General features: G+C 44.3%; 1 protein-coding gene across 1 annotated transcript in view; it reads right to left on the bottom strand.

The window, feature by feature from the left end:
- The window catches only part of ABCA4 (ATP binding cassette subfamily A member 4), a 125,067-nt gene that overhangs the window by 14,580 nt on the left and 91,427 nt on the right, over positions 1-19,060 (bottom strand). Inside the window, exons 32-38 of the mRNA XM_044432251.1 lie at positions 11,972-12,004; positions 6,826-6,931; positions 6,642-6,716; positions 5,857-6,026; positions 4,140-4,317; positions 2,314-2,429; positions 295-442 (exon numbers count right to left, since the gene is read on the bottom strand). Coding sequence (XP_044288186.1) covers positions 295-442; positions 2,314-2,429; positions 4,140-4,317; positions 5,857-6,026; positions 6,642-6,716; positions 6,826-6,931; positions 11,972-12,004 — 826 coding nt within the window. The remainder of the gene's footprint in view (positions 1-294; positions 443-2,313; positions 2,430-4,139; positions 4,318-5,856; positions 6,027-6,641; positions 6,717-6,825; positions 6,932-11,971; positions 12,005-19,060) is intronic.

Below are 19,060 nucleotides of genomic sequence, written 5' to 3'. Positions count from 1 at the left end.
GGGTCTGTTCCTTTTGAAATAGCCTTTCATCATTTTAAGCTTTGTATACTGGGATGCTGTTGCCACAATCAAGAGGTTCATGACAGTATCCTATGTGACATGGGTTTCCCCAGAAAATTAATCATAGCAGCAAGGACTCCTGGTGTTGCTGTAGAGGTCATTTATGCTACCACAGCAGTAGTGTCACACTGGATGCTACCCTAAATATTTTCTAGCATCTTAAACTTCGCAGAACAGCAGACATCAAGACCTATCTTCCACACTGGATCAGAGTTCTGAAGAAGAGTCACTCACCGGATTGTTCTCAAACAGCTCCAGGACAAATGTAATGGCACTGCTGTTGACACCAATGAAGAGGTTAATGCAAGACAGGACAACATAGGCAGTGCTAGGGATGCTAAAGAAGCAAGATGCTGGGTACATCATAGGAATTATGGCCCATCTGCATGCAAAAGTCAGAAAAGGGGTACAATAATTATTTTCCTGTGGTGAAACAAAGTGTGGCTATGATGTTATAAACTGACACTGAGGTCAGACAGCCTAGGATCCCTTCCTTCCAATGCATGCCTTCATTGCATCATTCCTTCCTTCTGCTAGGAAGCCAAGGAGCTGCTAACAGAAACAGAATCTTTTGGGAATGCTTGCCTCTCAAGCTGATTCACACATTCATGCTTGCCACTTGATGACCAAAACACTAAGCAGTGACTGGCATCACATTTCAAACTCCACAGACAGAACTTTCATCTAAGTTTACATTTACTTCCAATTCTCCACTAAGTCAGTTCAGCACACATTCAGTGCAGATTTGGCAAGACTTAAATTTAAACAGCAAATCAGGGAAAATTGCTCCTGGACTTTCAAACACATCAAACTATAGTTGGGAGATCACAGGGTTCAATGCTTGCCCATGAAAAAGAACTGTGCATACACAAAACTAGCACATCTATGTGATGTTAGAGAACTCTTCTTCCCCAGATTTGGTTTTCTACACAAAGGGAGTTATTTTATATGTTATATGGTAGAACATTCAGTCAAATGATCTGTGACCTGCAGACTGCAGTGCGCATAGTCATTTCTTGCATGAACTAGGTCCAAGTGCTGAAAAAAGGTGTAATGATGTATATATATGAACAAACCTTCTGCAACATGTATAGATGCTGTTTAAGCATCAGCCTCATACCTCTTGCAAACTGGCAGAATCTTACTCTTAGAAATCTCTTAAGGCTTCTGTCAAAATGCATCAGTTTCAAAAATTTATGAGAATACATCTTAGTAAATATACTTGTAGTACTTTGCATAATGCTTTTCATCTTCTCACATTCTGTTTTCCCTTCATCAAAGTACATGACAATCTTGAGTAAACTAATGGTGAATCAAAACAAATAATATTCTGTTTGTGCCTCTTTTCCTTATGAAGTCTACACTAACATGCATCTTAAGATTTTTAATTTTTGCTTTATTTTTATATTAGAAACCCAGTCTGAGTAAAGATATATATATATTAACAGTCCTACAAGGTTGTAGCTCTTCCTCTGTGAATCGTTCCTGTGGTATTACACAGCAGTGGAGAACTGTTACAGTTCTTACCTTAGAAGAAATCAGCATATATGCACTCAGATAAAAGGGTTTTATTTAAAAGTATTGGAAGTCACAGATTAAAGTTTAAATTTCAAACAGTTTGGAAAAAACTGTTTAGTGTCACATTTCTATAAAACATACTTTACTAATTTTGTTCTTCTTCTGAGGAATTTAATTAACATATGAAGACGAACATCTCCTTCCCTATATGCCCTCACACCCCTTATGATCTGTGGGAGAGGCCCTGCACCGAGAACCCGCCCTAAAGCAGGTAAAAAGGACATCTACTCGGAACTGGGCCTTCTCTGTGGTGGCACCCAGATTGTGGAATGCGCTCCCCAGCAAGGTTCACCTGGCACCGAGAACTATATTCTTTTTGGCACGAGGTTAAAACCTTTTTATTTAATCATTATTTTAAAAATTAGTATTTTTACTGTTTTACAGTCACATTTGTTTTGTTTTAATTGGATTTATTTGCATTGGTGTGATAAATGTATTGTATTGTTTACCGATTGTTCTTATGGTCTTTGCTTTTAATCCTGTAAGCTGTCCTGAGACATGATAGTGAAGGACAGCACACAAATTTTAAATACCTAAAATTTATCATCCTCCTAAATACCTACTTTTTGGATACCTAAAGATACCTACTCAACACAACAGACATTAGAGTTCTGAATACATCTGTCACTGCTTGCATAAAAGTTTTGGAATTAATGAAACATCTAAATTACTTACCCATATAAAAGCAGCAATGTAATAAGTGCAGGAAGGTTGCTTGGTGATGTGTATGCTTTCTTTTTAAAACCAATGAATATCGCTATTACAAGGCCAGCACTTATACTATAATTTACCTGGTGCAGGGGAAATAAAAGAAAAGGTGCCTTGAAAAAGAAGCATAATGCAATTTGGAAGAAAATCTACACCAGCTTTTCCAATATCTTCCGAGAGGCATTAATACTCATATTATTGTCCTGCCTTTGGCAGTACTAGACTGCTAACCAAAGAGATAGGCCTTTGGTTTAAGAAAAGTCTAAAAGGAGACTTTTCTTCAAATACTAACAGGTTCTTGAATTAGGAACTGAACCCTTTAGTATTTTTAAGGATTTTTTTCTTTTAAAGAGGTGATAAGAAGAGAGGAGAGATGGACAAAATAGCACAATAAGTTAAAGGAAGTTACAGAGGGAGTTTCCAGTTAAGAAAGTAGCAGGGCTGGAAAATATTTCTGTCTGAGACTCTGGGCAGCTGTGATAATCAGTGGTGTAGTGGCAACTGTGAAAGTGCAGGATCTCATCATTCTATCCTCATGGTCTTATCCTCAAAGGCATCCAAAAAAGCAGGTAGCTGTGTCCCTCTATATCCATAAAATTGCTCTAGCAGTTTTTATCTCCTCCAGGAGCAAGTCTTCTGTAAAGCTAACGTGTCTTAATTGCCCATTCAGGACCCACCCCCCACAAAACATTTTTTCATGGCAACCCGAAATATGCTGTTGTTGAGAAAACTAATTCCCCACCATCACTCCCACACAAACACTGTGAAGTCTTCAGCTAAGCTAAAAGGGAAGAGGAAAGTCTCAGGGAGCTGGCAGAGAATGTCAGCATTGCTGATAATGGAATAGTGCTGACACTGCATCCCTGTGGGCCCTGGTTCTACTACGCCGTAGTGGTTAATAGGAAAAATGTGGATTCACTGCTCTGATTCAGCATCAAGCATCTTATGTTCAGCAATGTACAGTAAATCAATATAATGACACTTCAAACAGAAGGTTATACTACTTAAGATATATTATATGTTTTGTGGATCAGGCTTACTTTTACTGATTGTTACGGAATTTCTTGGAATAAGCCATTTAGGAAGGCTTTATGACAACATTTTACTGAATGCCTTGGATTTTGTCCCCCAACACACATAATGTATGCCTATATTAGCAAGCTGCCTTAAACCAAATCAGACCATTAGTTCATCTAGCTCAACTTTGTCTGCAACAAGAGTGTTGAACCTCAGGCCTGCAGGCCAAATCTACTGGCATTCCCTAGTTAGTTGTGGCCCCACTCCTTTCTGCTGGCCACTGCTCCTTTGATGGTTTCCTAGGTTTTACATGTTTCTACAGCCCATTTTAAAAGGTTGAGATCCTTCCCCTAATGCTTAGTTCAACCTTTCCCAACTCCCATTGGCCCCAGTAAGCATGTTAATGGTCCAGAAGTTGTAGTCCCAAACATTTGGAGAGCACCACACTGGGGAAGGGTGGCTTAGTTAGTGACAAAAAAGGGGTTTAAACTAAAATATGGTGGCATTTTTGCCATGCCCCATTTGTCTTTGGCCCCCACCACTTTTGCCTTTGGCCCTCCCTATCACTGGAATGTGGCCCCTGAGACCCTCTTCAAAATGGAATTCTGTCCTCGCATGGAAATAAGTTCAACAGCCAGTGGCGGCAGCATTTTGAGGTTCCACGCAGGATTCTTTCCTAGTCCTACCTGGAGATGCCAGGGACTGAGCTCACGGAACATGTATGTGACAACAACTGTTCTCCATATCTTCTTACACTGCTTTCAAAAACTACTTACCATGTCCCAAAGGAAATTAGTGATCCAGTAAACAAGGGGGCTCACACCACTGACAAACTGAAGGTGCTTGGCTTTTGTCACCTGTTCTTGTATCAGGTATAAAACAAAGCTTGCTGGGATGAAAGACATGGCAAAAATCACACAGATAGAAACAACGGCATCTACCGAAGTGGTCAGCCTGCGATGAGAAAAATGGAGGGACAGCCAGTAAACAAGGACTGAAAGCAACACAAGTCACTAAGAGGAGTCTCTGCAGCGCTCAGTTAGGCTGAAATGAGACATGACTAGAAACACATGGCTTCCACCAAAAACAGTAGGTCCATGTCTCCTCATTTAGTTTTGTAGATATAGGCAACATTGTGCCCTTCACTTGTTTTAGACTACAACTCTCACAATCCTGAGAGAGGCTTTGCTGATGAGGCTTATAGGAGTTGTTGAAACCCCATACCTTTGGAAGACACTACCATGTTTTTAGTGGGATAGGAACATACCATGACCGTGCTGTCAGTTCCCTGCTTTACTTCATTGGTTGTCCCTTGTGGGAACAGATGAACACACAGTGTGGGGACATCACAGGGCATATTCTGCAGAATTATGGATTACTAGGGAAAGGAGGCGGCACGAGGTTGCTATTTGTCCAGGTGGCCAGAGAGACCTTCATCCATGGATCATTGAAATGCAGCCCTAGGTCAGCAGGTGGCAGGAACCAACCTGGCAGAGCACTGGGAGGGCAAGGGAAGAGCGGCAGAGTGGTGGCACTCCAGTTGTGGCTACTTGTGGACACACTGGCCTATTTCCCCAGAGGTCTTCTGCCCTGGGTGGCAGCTTGGGGCAGTGGCCAAAGGTAACGGCCAAAGGGCACTGCCCATTGGTACTCATTTAATGTCTGGCTGGTGACTGGTTGGGCCTGAGACTCTGGCTGCTGGCTGGCTGGTTTGTAGTTGTAGGCTGCATGATGATAATGAATTGTCTAACTTTAATTCTTGGTATTGCTGTTATTGCTTTAGAAATTTTATAAATTCTGTAAATTGTTGGATTTATTGCTTCATGTAGCTGTTCTGATTCTGTCCTGTTTTGAACTCTTGTATTTTGTTTTACATTGTATTTTTGTAAACTGCCCCGACAGCCTTCTACAACTAAGTGGTGGTATAGAAATTTATGTGGGCAGTATCCAATGGAGCCACAGCACCTATGAAACTGACACCGTACTAGTGTAAGTCACCTTTGTTACAAACAGAAGACGGAATGGAGGATTTTCAATAGGGAGGGAAGGATCAAACACCCTTCCCTATAGACCTGATCAGTTTATCTGACAAACAACCACTATTTTGAGGTGAGAAAGAAAGTTGTCTAGTGCTAAGTACACTTTTTAAAAATGCATGCTTAATAACAAAAGAAAAAAAATGATGCTATAACATCCTTTAAGAGTTCAGGTAAAATGTACTTATTTCACTAAACTGCTATTTATCTCTGGTGATGCAGAATAAACAATTGCTCCCCCCACCCATATTTGGAGGCCATCTTTCTTTTCTGTTCGCTCCTTACCTATGGCTAAATGCAAAAATAGGTTTACTGCTCAGAGAAACTAAAGAGTAGCTTTCTTTTGCACTACTCTTAAGCAAAAGCATCTACAAGCACATTCCCTCTGTCTGAGCCATGGTGCCCAGGTCAGCAAGAAGGAGAGAAAAAAATTGAACAGCAAGCTTCTATTGCTTACACAGTGACTTCAGACAGCTGCTCTTTAGTGAGGTTCAGTGGATAGTTGATAGCAGTTATACCATATTCCTCAGAGTCTTTGCCTTGCTGCAGGTTGGCTCGTAGCACTGCGTTGTTGGCTATGTTGAGAAAGCTAACCATGGCATGCCAGCCCTTGTTGTTAAACCACACCTGCATGGGTAAGGAGGCATATCAGCAACTTGAATTTGCATATGACGAACAAAGCATCTGCCTCTTGTTTATTTCACCACTTATATTGATTACGTAAGACCCAAAATGCATGCTATGTTAATTGCTTAGCGTGGAACAGACGTTAGTTGCTTATTTACTCTAGTGTAAGTATACATGGACACAGTTTGGATTGGCTCAAGCACAAACAGGATTGAAGGATGAAAGCTTTCCCTGTTTTGTCCCCAGAGTCCCTCTTCCTACCACAGGAGATTAAGAAATGAAAAAATGTGTGAAGTGATAGTCTGGCTCTGAAATATGCCTAAAGTCAGTTGCTTTGCTGGGATAGTATTTCTGCTACCATGACATAAATGATCCTCCACATTGAATTAATTAAAACTCTCCTTTTGCTCTTCCCTCTAAAAAAAGAGCCTCCCCTGTTTATGTATCCAAAGCATCTTAGTTGCTGGGTTTTTAAAAAGTTGATAGTAATATAATTAAAACAATTGTTCCCTTTTGTGTGGGTTATGATTTTTCCTATCCTTCCATGTGTCTTTATGTTTTGCAGGATTTTATCCTGCTTTGGAACATAAAAATAAACTTAAATGTTTAAAATACCTTAATGTTGTCTTCAGTTTCCATATATTTAAGAAAATTTGACATTTCCTTAGAGGCAGCCAGTGTTGCTTCACCCTAAATAGCAGAAAGCAAGCACTAAATTGCTCAGTACATGTATTTCAGTGCTATAGAGCTCCTTGAAAAAGGACACAGGGGAAACGGACACAGAACAATCCTTACTTACCCCTGTTATATTCATCATTTGACCAAGGTCTCTCAGAAAATCAACAATTTGCTCTCCAGTCACATGAAGGACTGGGAGTTTTCCTCCAATGGAAATGCCTCCATATCTAAAGACAAGAGCATATGACCATCAAATGGTTTCAGGGAACCTATCCCTCTCTCAATAGATGTTCAGCATATGAAAAGATCCTGTATTGGGATTGATAACTAGAAGGCACTGTAAAAGAGGTAAGTGTGACCTGTTCTTAATGTCCTGCAGAGGTCTTCCATGTAGCTACAGATACTGCTAGGCTTAATTGTTGTGAAAAACCTGTAGGGCCTCAGTTAAGGTATGAGATCAGCAGCTACCAGACTCCATGTATACCTCAACTTATTCTTGAGGTAAGGAGGCTCACCCAGCCTTAGGATGAAGTTAATTGGCATAACTGGGCCTTTTTCCCTTCTCCAACCACACACATGCTCTTTGTCTACCAGGAACAGGGGGTAGTTTATGTATACTGAGATCCTCTGAAATAGAGGGAGAGAGGAACTGTATGCACTCCATGGCAAGGGACATTGTTCTTTGGCTTTCTACTTCAATTCAAGAGCATGCAATACATTCAAGTAACCAGTGCCCCAGGGGCAAGGAGCAACAAGCTCACCTGTAACTGTGGTTCTTTCAGTGGTCATCTGTGCATTCGTACCTATGGTCTATGTGCCTGAGTGGAGCCTTGTTTTGGGAACCTTCTATAGTTGAGGAATTTTGACAGAAAACCTGCCCTACATACCATCTGAGTGTGCATGTCCTTAGTGGGTTCCTACTCATTCTCTTGGCCTCTTCGAGGCTCCTGTATGGGGCCTTGATACCAAGGGAATGGAATCATTCACTGCAGCACAGAACTATACATCAGTACCAACAACACACTGATATCAATATATAATAAATTAAGAATGGCACCAGAGCAGGTATAGTGGTGTGGGCATGTGTGCACAGATGACCACTTGAAGAACCACAGTTACAGATAAGCAACTTGTTCTTTGTTGTAGTCTCTTTGCATCCCACCTATGGACAAGTAAAAAGCTGTTGTACCCAGAAGAGGGTTAGTGCCCATGGAACTATTCTAAGATGGTGGATAGTACTGTGCTTTCAAAAGAGCAATCAGACATCACTTGAATGCCCAGTTTATAGTGTGGTACTGTTAGCAGGTAGATGCCTTCACCCATGTCACTGCCTGGAAAATGTCTAGTCATGGGGACCCCCTTCAAATAAAAGCTACTGAAGACACCACTGCTCTTGTCAAATGGGCATGCAATGGGACATGGAGCTCAAGCCCAGACTGGTGGTAGGTCAAGCATATGGCTTCAGCCACCCAGGAGGCAAACACTATGAGGAGATAGGAAAGCCCTTCTTTTTCCATTGCAAAGACCCTTGACAACTGTCAGAATGGGTCAGTCCACAATTTGTAGAATTCCATTGCCCTCCAAACGTCAGCTGGGTGGCATGCCAATTCCAAAGCAGATGTTGGAGATGGAAAAAACTGGAAATGCAATGCTCTAATTGATATGGAACCATCTCTGGAAGTCAATATCAGGTCGAAGAATTTTATCCTGATGAAAAATCATGAAAGGGACATCAGATCTCAGGACACAAAGTACACTAGTTTGCTGAGTTGATGTTATTGCTACAAGAAATGCCATCTTCCAAGTTTAATAGGGTCCATGGTCAGCAAGGGTTTGTACAGTTTCATCATTGCCAAGAACACAATTGCGAGACTGTGCTGTGATATGAGTGGCTTCACAGAAGGTACTAAGTTTCTAACTCCTCTAAGAAATTGCTTTATCAACGGGGCAGAAAAGATTAAGAGCCAGACTATTTTCCCCCATTAGCAGCTAGAGAGGTATATAAGAATGAATGCTTCAAACCTCCTTAAGAAACTAGAAGATTTGGGAAACTGAACATGCAGCAGGATCAAACGCATGAGCAGATCTAAAAACTGAGAATCTCTTCCACTTACAAGCAAAATGAAACCTTAGTATCTGGTTTACATGCTGCTTCTAAAACACTTGCATGCACTGTGGCATGTCAGCCATGTCACAATTCAAAAGAGTCTCCAAGCTGTGGATCTGAGCTTCTCCATATTTGGAAAACCAAGGCTCCCTCAACTCTGAGTGAGCCGGAGAAGCTGTCTTGGCAGATGAATGTAGTTGAGTTGGGCCCAACAAAAGAACAGGATGAGTCAAAGTTGCCAAGACCTTCCTGATTTTTACCACTCTCATCAGTAGTGGAAATGGTGGAAACAGGTAGAACAGACTCTGTTTCCTCTTGAACAGGAACTCACACCCACTCTGGTACAGTACTGTCATCAAACCTTGCTGCTTAACACTATGAAAAGTGTTAAAGTAATCCTATGGATAGTATAGCGAGAAACCTTCAGATTGAGTTCCCAGTCATGAGAAGTATAAGTGGTTCCACTGAGATATTGTCCAATCCTGTGATATGAATGGCCTATGAACAACTATGTTGTAAGCCGCCCCGAGGCTTCGGCGAATGGGGCGGCATAAAAATGTTTTAATAAATAAATAAATAAATAAATAAACTCCTACAGAATAAGAGTGAGCTTGAGGAGCTTGAATGAGCATATTCTTCTTTGCTTGCTCAAATAATGAGCTCCTGTTGTACTGTCTTTCACTACCTGAATGTGTTGACACCAAAGGTCACATTCAGATACAAGGAGAGATTTCTGTACTGCAAGAAGCTCCAGACAACTGATGTAGCTCTATGCTTCCACAGAATTCCAGACGCCTTACATCTTCAGTAGGCTGCAATGGGCACCCCAGCTAATCTGGAAACCAATCTGTCATCAGTACTTAGGAGGGGGTCCCTTTCTAGAATGGCATCCATGCCTTGAAGAATATGGGGTCCAGCAGTGAAGTGAGGGCCTTGCACAGAATTTGAAACATGATCAGGTAAGCATTCTGTTTGTGATGGAACTCATGAAAATACTGATATTTCAGTATGCAAAAAGGAGTATAGCAATCACTGCTGGTATTAGTCTTAGAAACTTTTGAATCATAAATGCTGTCACTGCACCCTCAGCACATCTCTTCCATGATAGGATCAGGATGCCTGTCTTTTGGTCGATAAGCACAGCCAGAAACTGCATCCAGTGTTTATTGTGGCTGAAGTCTCCTTTGCTGAAGGCACAAATGGTACCAAATGTAATTTAGTAGTCACACCATGCTTCTTGTCTTCCTTCATTTTCTTTTGTTTTGCTTGATCCAGAGATGTGGATGACTTCATTTCTGTTGCTTTGTAGGACTGTACATTTTTAGTGTGTTTCATCACTGCAGAGAAAGCCAAGGAGCTGCTTGGAGTTGGTGGCTCCACCTGTAACATGTTTGGAGTAGGCAAAGAAGGATAGTTTAATTTATACTGGCTGGTTGTACAGATTGTGGAGTTGGTGATGGTGCTCTGAACATTGTAGATCTATTGTAGGACATCTACTGGTTACCTGAAGGAGCACTTACATCCATATACGCCCGCCCGCCCCTTGAGATCTGCGGGAGAGGCCCTTCTCCGGGAACCCTCCGTGAAAGAAATTAGGAGGGTAGGTACTCGGAGGAGGGCTTTCTCTGCGGTGGCGCCCAATCTATGGAATGCGCTCCGCAGAGAGGTCCGCCTGGCACCGTCGTTATTTGCTTTTCAGCACCAGGCGAAGACCTTTTTATTTAAACGTCATTTTAATTGTTAATATTATTTGCTTATTTTATCTGGCCAGGGCGGCTTATTTTATATTGTTAATTTGTTTTATATTTTGAATGTATTATATTTTAATTTTATGTTGTGAGCTGCCCCGAGGCTTCGGCGAATGGGGCGGCATAGAAATGTTTTAAATAAATAAATAAAATAAATAAACACCTTATTCCACAGTAGTGCTCAAAGTTGGCCTGTTCTGTTATTTCTCACCTGCTTTGTGAATGCCTGCCAGTGCAGGCAAACATCTTCTAAAGGACCTAGGTAAAGCAGGAAGGCCAAGTTGCCTGTTTCCTGGTGGGAGCTTTGCACCACCTGAAATACTTTCCAAAGGGATTCCTCAGACCATATGCCCTAAGCAAGGTGCACATGACTACTGAAAAATGTAAACTATTGAACAATAGGAAAAGGTAAAAGAAAGACAACAAGTTAAAAAAAGAGAGAGACAGAGAGAGAAAGAAGTAATCTCAATCTGCTTTGAAAAACTGACAGCAAAGACAGAAAGATTCTCTCACAAATCAACCACAATAAGCAGTTCAAGAAAGACTGAGGTAATGAATGGGAACCCACTACAGAGGACAGTGTGGGGATGTTCTTGTCAAAATTCCTCAGCTTTATAAGTTTTCCAAAGCAAGACTCTATGCAGGCACAGAACCCATAGCTGGGATGCACTGAGACAATGAAAAGAAGCCCTGCTAACTAAAGGGACATTGGGAAGCTTTCCTTTTGCTTGTTCACTGGTGATCTGTATCCATATTTCAGCCTTGTAATCTATAAGCTAAATATCATATTTGATACCAGTGGTTTTGTTTCTTCCCAAGATTCCCAGTTTGTATCTGAAAATGAGGTTTGCTGGATTAGGCCCCTATAATTAGAACATTTCTTAAAAAGTAAATGTGTTCCTTTTACACAAAGGAAGTAGACATCTCTCTGAATATATTAATTTCTTCAATGTTGACAGTGGGGACATTTAAATTAAACACAGTAAATACTGTCTCCAAATTAGCTATCATTCCTCCATACCAATATAATTCAGACACAACAGTATTTGACAGCTATATCATTGACTGACTGATTTACAGGATCTATTTTCTGCTCTATGTTAAACAAGCTTCCTGAACAATAAAAGCAGTGAATAATAAAAGAAAGAAAATGAATCAAAATACAGAATTAAAGTATTTTACATCATATTTTGTCAATAAAACCATGGTTGATCGATCAGTGAAGGCTGTTTAAATAAAAACACTATCAGAAAGCAGACAGTTCCATAGAGAGGGGGCTAAATATTACACTGAAGGCTGTCTTTGGAGTGGAGTCCAATTGAACTTCAGGTCCATGTGGAACTATCAGGAACATGTCACCTATGTTGTCATTCCTTTTAAAGTAAATCATTCATCTCCAAAAAATTTCTTACCTCTGCTCATTTACCCAGTATTTACTCTTCAAACTGCAAAACAAAATGAAAATATTAAAAATAAAGTATTATTTAACATTCTGCACTATTTCAGGTTCTTTCAGAAACAAAGTTATAACTGGCACAGTTAAACCATTTGGGGATTTTGTGGCTATTTTGGTTCTGTTGAAGAATCAGGCACAAATGTACAGTATAAGCACCATTCAGGTAACCACTAAAATCATGGAGGAGGGTGGGGTTTGGAATTGCAGCCTCTAGCCCTGTTTCCTCATTCATTTACATTGGCCCTCTAACCACAAGGGGTCCTACCTGGTCCTTCAGAGGTCCCTGCATGGTCATGCTTGCTTCCATTGGCCCCATGGTTTTCCAGCTTTTCTGAAGGTTTTCCCCATTCTAAAAGGTTGAAATTCTTCTCCTAAGGCATGGGTCCTCAAACTATGGCCCGGGGGCTGGATCCGGCCCGCCATGCCCATTTGGACCCAAGCGAGGTGAGGCAGCGGTTTGCTCACTCGGAGAAAATGATCTCCAAACAAGCAAGCCGCTGCCTTGTGCACCCACCTCGTGGCGTGTGCCTGCCCTCGCCTCACTGCGCACCCCGCCCCAGCGTGCACCTGCACGCGCCGCCCCCACCCCCATGCCGGCCTGTGCACACTGCTGGCACCACCTTTCCGGCCCATGCCCAGTACCGGCACCTTTCAACTGGCCCCCAGGTGAAAAAGTTTGAGGACCCCTGTCCTAAGGCTTAGTTACTGGCAGTAAAAAACAAAGGAACAAATAACCTCCCCGCCACCCCAGCTAAATATGCTGCTTTAGTGTTATTCTGTTCTCTGTGTCCTTTTGCATTCAGGCCACTCACCACTGGAATGCAGCCCAAAATCAGATTTGACCACTGGGCTGGAAGAAATTCAATGCTTCCGTTGTCCAGGGCATGGAGCACATTGAGGACCTATGTATACACATCTGTTTCATGTTTTGCTTTTGTGCAAATATGCATAATGAAGTCTTGCTAGTTTTGTCTTAAATGAAAAAAGCAGGTTGCTTACCTGTAACTGATGTTCTTCGAGTGGCCATCTGTACAGTCACACATATGGGTGCTGTGCCTACGCAGTGCCTTTGGCCAGAGATTACAAGCTAACAATTTTTTTGGTGGGAAAGGTCCGCTCCCCCTCCCCCACAGCCTATAAAGAGCGGAGCGTCCACCATTTTGTTCAGTCTTTGATGACCAGACGGACACCCCCATGTGGAAAAAATTAGTTCTACCGTGAGCAGTATCGGTACTAAGAAAAACAATGAACAATATCGGTACCAAGAAATAATGATAACATTCGGTACCAACTAAAGGTCCACTCACCGACACCGAGCGGGACCGGTGGGTGGGTTGTGTGACTGCACAGATGGCCACTCGAAGAACATCAGTTACAGGTAAGCAACCTGCTTTTCTTCAGCGTGGCCTCTGTGCATCACACATATGGGTAGATTAACAAGCTTACCATAATGGAGGAGGGGAGGTGTCCTCAGCGAAGAACAGATGAAAGAACGGCTCTGCCGAAGGAACAATCCTGCCGAGCACGGACGTCTAAGTGGTAATGCTTGGCGAAACTGCAAGGATTCACCCAAGTAGCAGCTCTACATACACCGTCAATCGGTATTCCCGATGCGAAGGCAGATGAGGCAGCCACAGCCCTAGTCGAATGGCCTCGAGGGGCTGTGGGTAAGTCGATGTTAGCCAGTTGGTAAGACAAAGTGATAGTATGAACTATCCTCTTAGAAAGTCTCTGTGGAATGACAGGGGTGCCTTGGTCCCTGGTAGCATATTTAACGAAAAGTCTATGTGAATGTCGAATAGATTCCGTTCTGGATCTGTAGAAGGCTAAACAGCACCGAACGTCAAGTGAATGTAATGACCTTTCTAATGGAGTAGACGGAGCCGGAAAAAAGGCAGGTAAAATAATATCTTGTCCTATATGAAAGGGTGTGGACACCTTAGGCAGAAAAGATGGATCGAGCCGCAGGACAACCTTTTCTCTATGAAAATTGAGATAAGGTGGGTCTACGTGTAGAGCGCAGAGCTCACTGGCCCTCTGGGCTGAGGTAACCGCAACTAAGAATGCTGTTTTCCACGAGACAAGACGTAAATTGATTGTTGCCAACGGTTCGAAAGGAGCTCTTGTAAGTGCTTGCAGAACAACAGAGAGACTCCAGGTGGGCATTATTGGTCTGATTGACGGGTTCAGATTAAAGTCCCTTCAGAAACCTTTTAATAGTAGGTTGAGAGAAAATGGACGAGCCGTCCACCATACCACGATGATAGGCGATCGCCGCCATATACACTTTAATCGAAGATGGTTTCAGTCCAGAATGGTGTAGTTCTAAGAGGAACTGAAGAATCTGATGTATCGATGATGTAAATGGAGAGAATGAACGAGAGTTGGCAAAGGTGGAGAAACGCTTCCATTTAGCTGCGTAAGACTTCCGTGTAGAAGGCTTTAAAGCGGAGTCCAATATGTATTGAATGTCTGGATGAAAGGTTGTCGGATTCGATGGCACAATAGTCGGGTCCGACAGTGCTGGAGCAGCGCTGCCTCCAGCGGATTCGAAGGTTGCAACTGTAGTGGATTCAAGGTAGGATTCGAACCACCTGAAGTAGTCGTCGGTGTAGACATAACAAGTCAGTAGCAGATTCGAAGGTAGGATTTGAACCACTTGAAGTAGTCGTTGGTATAGACGTAACGAAGTCAGCTATCGGATTCGCCATGCTGTTAGTTTCAACGATAATATATCTGGGTGGCAAAGTGCACTGTCCTGCTGGGTTATCAGGTACGGGAGCGGTGGAAGATGAAGGTATTCCCCATGAGAAATGTCCAGCAGTGTGGGAAACCAAGGTTGGCGTGGCCACCAAGGAGTAATTAGTATCCCTGGGGCCCAATCGCAAACAATCTTCGCTATGACTCTCATCACCAGAGGAATCGGTGGGAAGGTGTAGAAATTCTGGTTGTTCCATGGAATCATGAAGGCATCCGCTAGGGATTCGTACCCGATTCCCGCTCTCAAACAGAAAGTCACACACAACTTGTTCTGTTGGGTGGTGAAGATGTCCACGTCGGGAAACCCCCAGCGAAGAAAAAGGTCCTCGCGTGTCTGGGGGTCCAGTTCCCATTCGTGAGAGATGAGCATGCGCCTGCTGAGAAGGTCTGCTTCCACGTTGTCCTTACCGGCCAGATGGACTGCTATTATCGTAATGTCTCTCAAAATGCACCAGTCCCAGATCTGCATAGAAAGTCTGGCCAGGGTCGGAGACTTCGTCCCACCTTGCTTGTTCAAATAAAAAACGGTGGCTATGTTGTCCGATGTTATCTGAACAACCCGATGTTGAAGAACATCTTCGAAAGAGCGTAGGGCTTTGAATATGGCCAACAATTCCAGGAAGTTGATATGATTCGTGGATTCCTGATGAGTCCACGTGCCCTGAGTATACAGGCTGGAGCATACTGCTCCCCAACCCAGAAGAGACGCGTCGGTACCGACTGTTATCGATGGGCCTTGGGGCCTGAAGGGGACCCCAGCAGTCAGATTGTCCGGGACCGACCACCATAGTAGGGAATGGAGTATTGAGGATGGGACTCGAAGCAGTTTCGATGGTGGATCTCTCTGTGGGTGGAACGCTTTGTTGAAAAACAGCTGCAAAGGACGGAGTCGCAGTCTGGTGTGTAGCACCACCGCAACGGCGGAAGCCATATGTCCTAGAAGCCTCTGGATGGACTTCGCCGGAACCAATCTGTCTCGTTGCATTCGATGAACATGGCGAGCAAGAGTCAGTTGTCTGTCCCGAGGGAGGAACGCCTTTTCCAACGTCAAATCCAAGTGGGCTCCAATCAACATAAGCTTCTGTACTGGAAGGAGAGAAGATTTCTCAGTATTAATGCAAAGGCCCAGGTCGTCCAATAAGGCACTGGTAGTACGGATAGAAATAAGAAGTGCTTCCCTGGACCTGGAGACTAGGAGCCAGTCATCAAGGTAAGGGTAAACTTGTATGCCCTGGAGGCATAGGTAAGCGCACACACAGGGGCCATGCATTTAGTAAACACTCTCAGAGCGGTGGCCAAACTGAAGGGTAGAACCATGAATTTGTAGAAATTGGAGGCAACAGCAAAGCAAAGGAAATGCCTATATTTGGGATGGATTGCAATATGGAAATAGGCATCCTTCAAGTGCAATGAGGCGAACCAATCCTCTTTCCTAAGCAGCGGCAATATATTTTGGAGGGTGGTCATTCAAAACTTCCTCGTCATGATGAATCGATTCAGACTACGTAAGTCTAAAATCGGACGTAGGCCACCATCCCGTTTGGGAACTGTAAAATATCTAGAATAGAATCCGTGAAGGCCGTCATATTGAGTTACTTGACGAATCACTCCTTTACGAAGAAGTTGTTGTATTTCATCGAGCAGTACTGGCGAGCAAGATGTAAACCAGATCAGACTTGATGGAGGAACGGTATTGAATTCTATCCTATAGTCATGCTGTATGATAGACAATACCCACCGATCAGATGTGATGGACTCCCAAATGGGGAGTCGGCTTCACAGCTGGTCCCTAGATGAGAGGGGGGTGGGTATAGGATAGGGTAGAGGAATGGTTCGCCAGTCCCGTCAATGCTGCCTCCTGTCGTCATATCGTCGGCGGCCCTGTTGGTAGCGTTGTTGGGGCTGTTGTCGGCAACGTTGCTGTTGTTGTTGCTGCCTGTGCTGAGGCTGTTGCCTGGAATGGTAAGGCTGTCTGTAGGGCGGACGGGTCCATGCCCACTTATGCCTCGGTTGCAACTGGAGCTCCATCCATCGGGCCGTCATGCGGGACTCATGAAGTTTTTTGAGTTTATGATCCGTCTTCGAATGGAAAAGTCTGGACCCATCAAAGGGCATTTTCTCGATATGCCGCTTGGTCTCTTCGGGGAGTTGGTGCTCCTCAGCCACGCATGCCTACGAAGAGAGACGGCACTGACCAAGGCCCTTGAGTTGGTGTCCACATGGTGCCTGGCTGTGGACAACTGTTGGACTGCGACGTGCATCGACTCCTTGATTAGCACTTTGGCCAAGTCGCTTTGTTGGTCTGGGAGGGCCGAGATGACGTTGTGGAGGCATTGCATTATAAAATACTGGTATCTCACCAACGTCGCCTCATAGTTCGAGATACGCAGCCCCAAGCCTGAAGCTGCGTAGACCCTCCTGGCCAGGGAGTCCGCAATGTTGGTTGAGGGTGAGAGGGCAAGTCCCAGGGCTGCGTCATCACCTGCCGGAGGGTGGTGATCAGGGGCAGGACGATGGAGGTGGACTGCTCCCCATGGACGACATCATAAAATTTATCTGTTGACAGTCCTGGGTGCTGGACGGCATCGATATCTAGGGACTGGATGAGCCTGGACATCAGCTCCGCGAAAGAGACGTGGGACTCGTCCGGTGACGCAGGGCCCTGGGAGGTCACCGCGACGTCGGGAGAGGTGGAATCGATGTCTGAGTTGTTGGAGTCCGCGCCATAATACAGAGGGGCCGAAGAAGAGGACTCCACTGGCGAGACGGACCGGCTGCTTTCCTCCCGGGGAACCAGGGATGTGCGCCTCGGATCCAGTGGCAGTGGGCGATTGCGAGAGTGTGGTGGGAACTGATCCCTCGGCACGGGATAGTACCCGGTCGAGTATGGCTCACCCCAGGATGGATAGTAGGAGCGACGCCAGTCCTCAGATCGCTGCTCCCTGGAGCGACTCCGGCAGGCCCTGGGTGGGGATCTGACCACATCCACCTCCATTGTGGCCATGGGCATAGGCGTGGGTGACCTAGCCCTAGGGGGAGAGTCTTGAATTTCCCCATCAGAGATCGACCCCCGCTGAAGAGGTGGAAGCGGCTCGGTAGGGAGGTCGGCCACACGATGAGGAGACCCTTGAGGGGTGACCCTCATGGCTGTCTGGAGTACCGGCTTGGGTGGGGTTGGTATGGTGGTTGCCACCGGTACCGACACTGCCATCGAACCCGAGTCGTGGTGTCGTGGCCGCTCCGGATCCCTCGACTTCTGGGTCGGTTTAGGAGGCTTCTCTTTCCTGGCCTTCTTAGCTGATTTATCAGCATCAGCATGCTTGCGCTTCTCGCATTTCTTTTTGGGAGAAGTGGGTGGGGCCCTCAAGGTAGAGGCACCTTCGTCCAATGGGCGTGAGGGGGGACCACCGTAGCCGGGCCAGGCTTCGGAGCGGCGACGAGTGGGTCGGATTGCATAAGAGCCCGATCCCACAGGAGCCTCCGGAGGTGGTTCTCCGATTTTTCCTGGCCTGCTTAGAGAAGGCCAGGCAGTGGGAGCACTTGTCAGTCCTATGCCCCTCCCCCAAGCAGAGGAGGCATAGGTCGTGTGGGTCAGATGGAGACATCTTCGACCCGCATTCCGCGCATTTGCGGAAAGCCACTAGCTGCACCATCACAAGAAGAGGAAAAAAGAAGACAGTGCAGAGGGTAAGAATATATTTTTGGTTTTTTTTTATAGAAGAAGGTAAAACGGTAGAACGATAGAACTACAGAAGTAACAAGAACTAACAAGAACTATAGAGATAACAAGAACTAACAGGGATATAAAACTGGGAGTTTAACAAAGAAGAGGAAAATAGGCTACGAGTAACGATCAGAGTGATAAGTCGAAAGCAGCACGAGGCACAGTGAACGGCAGTCGCAAAGACTGAACAAAATGGCAGACGCTCCGCTCTTTATAGGCTGTGGGGGAGGGGGAGTGGACCTTTCCCGCCAAAAAAAAGTTTGCTTGTAATCTCCGGCCAAAGGCACTGCGCAGGCGCAGCACCCATATGTGTGATGCACAGAGGCCACGAGGAAGAAGTAACAGTTTCCTAATTCTGTTTGCAATCCCAAAAACAAGTAAGAGTGATTTTTCCCAAGAAATGTTGCAAAGTTTTGAATTTGTAGCTGTTTGAAAAATGCACATTTTAAATGCATACTTTTTCCTCTGAATGAGATGAGTAATAGGTAAAAAATGAAAATGGTAATAAAATAAGTGAAATTTGAAGTAATTTTCAGAGAATATAGGTAAGTGTGAAAATCC

The sequence above is a fragment of the Varanus komodoensis genome, unplaced genomic scaffold (genome assembly GCF_004798865.1).
Source record: "Varanus komodoensis strain SLA01 unplaced genomic scaffold, ASM479886v1 scaffold24, whole genome shotgun sequence".
NCBI lineage: Eukaryota > Metazoa > Chordata > Lepidosauria > Squamata > Varanidae > Varanus > Varanus komodoensis.
The sequence above is the reverse complement of the archived record's forward strand: the minus strand, read 5'-3'. Positions and strand labels throughout refer to the sequence as shown.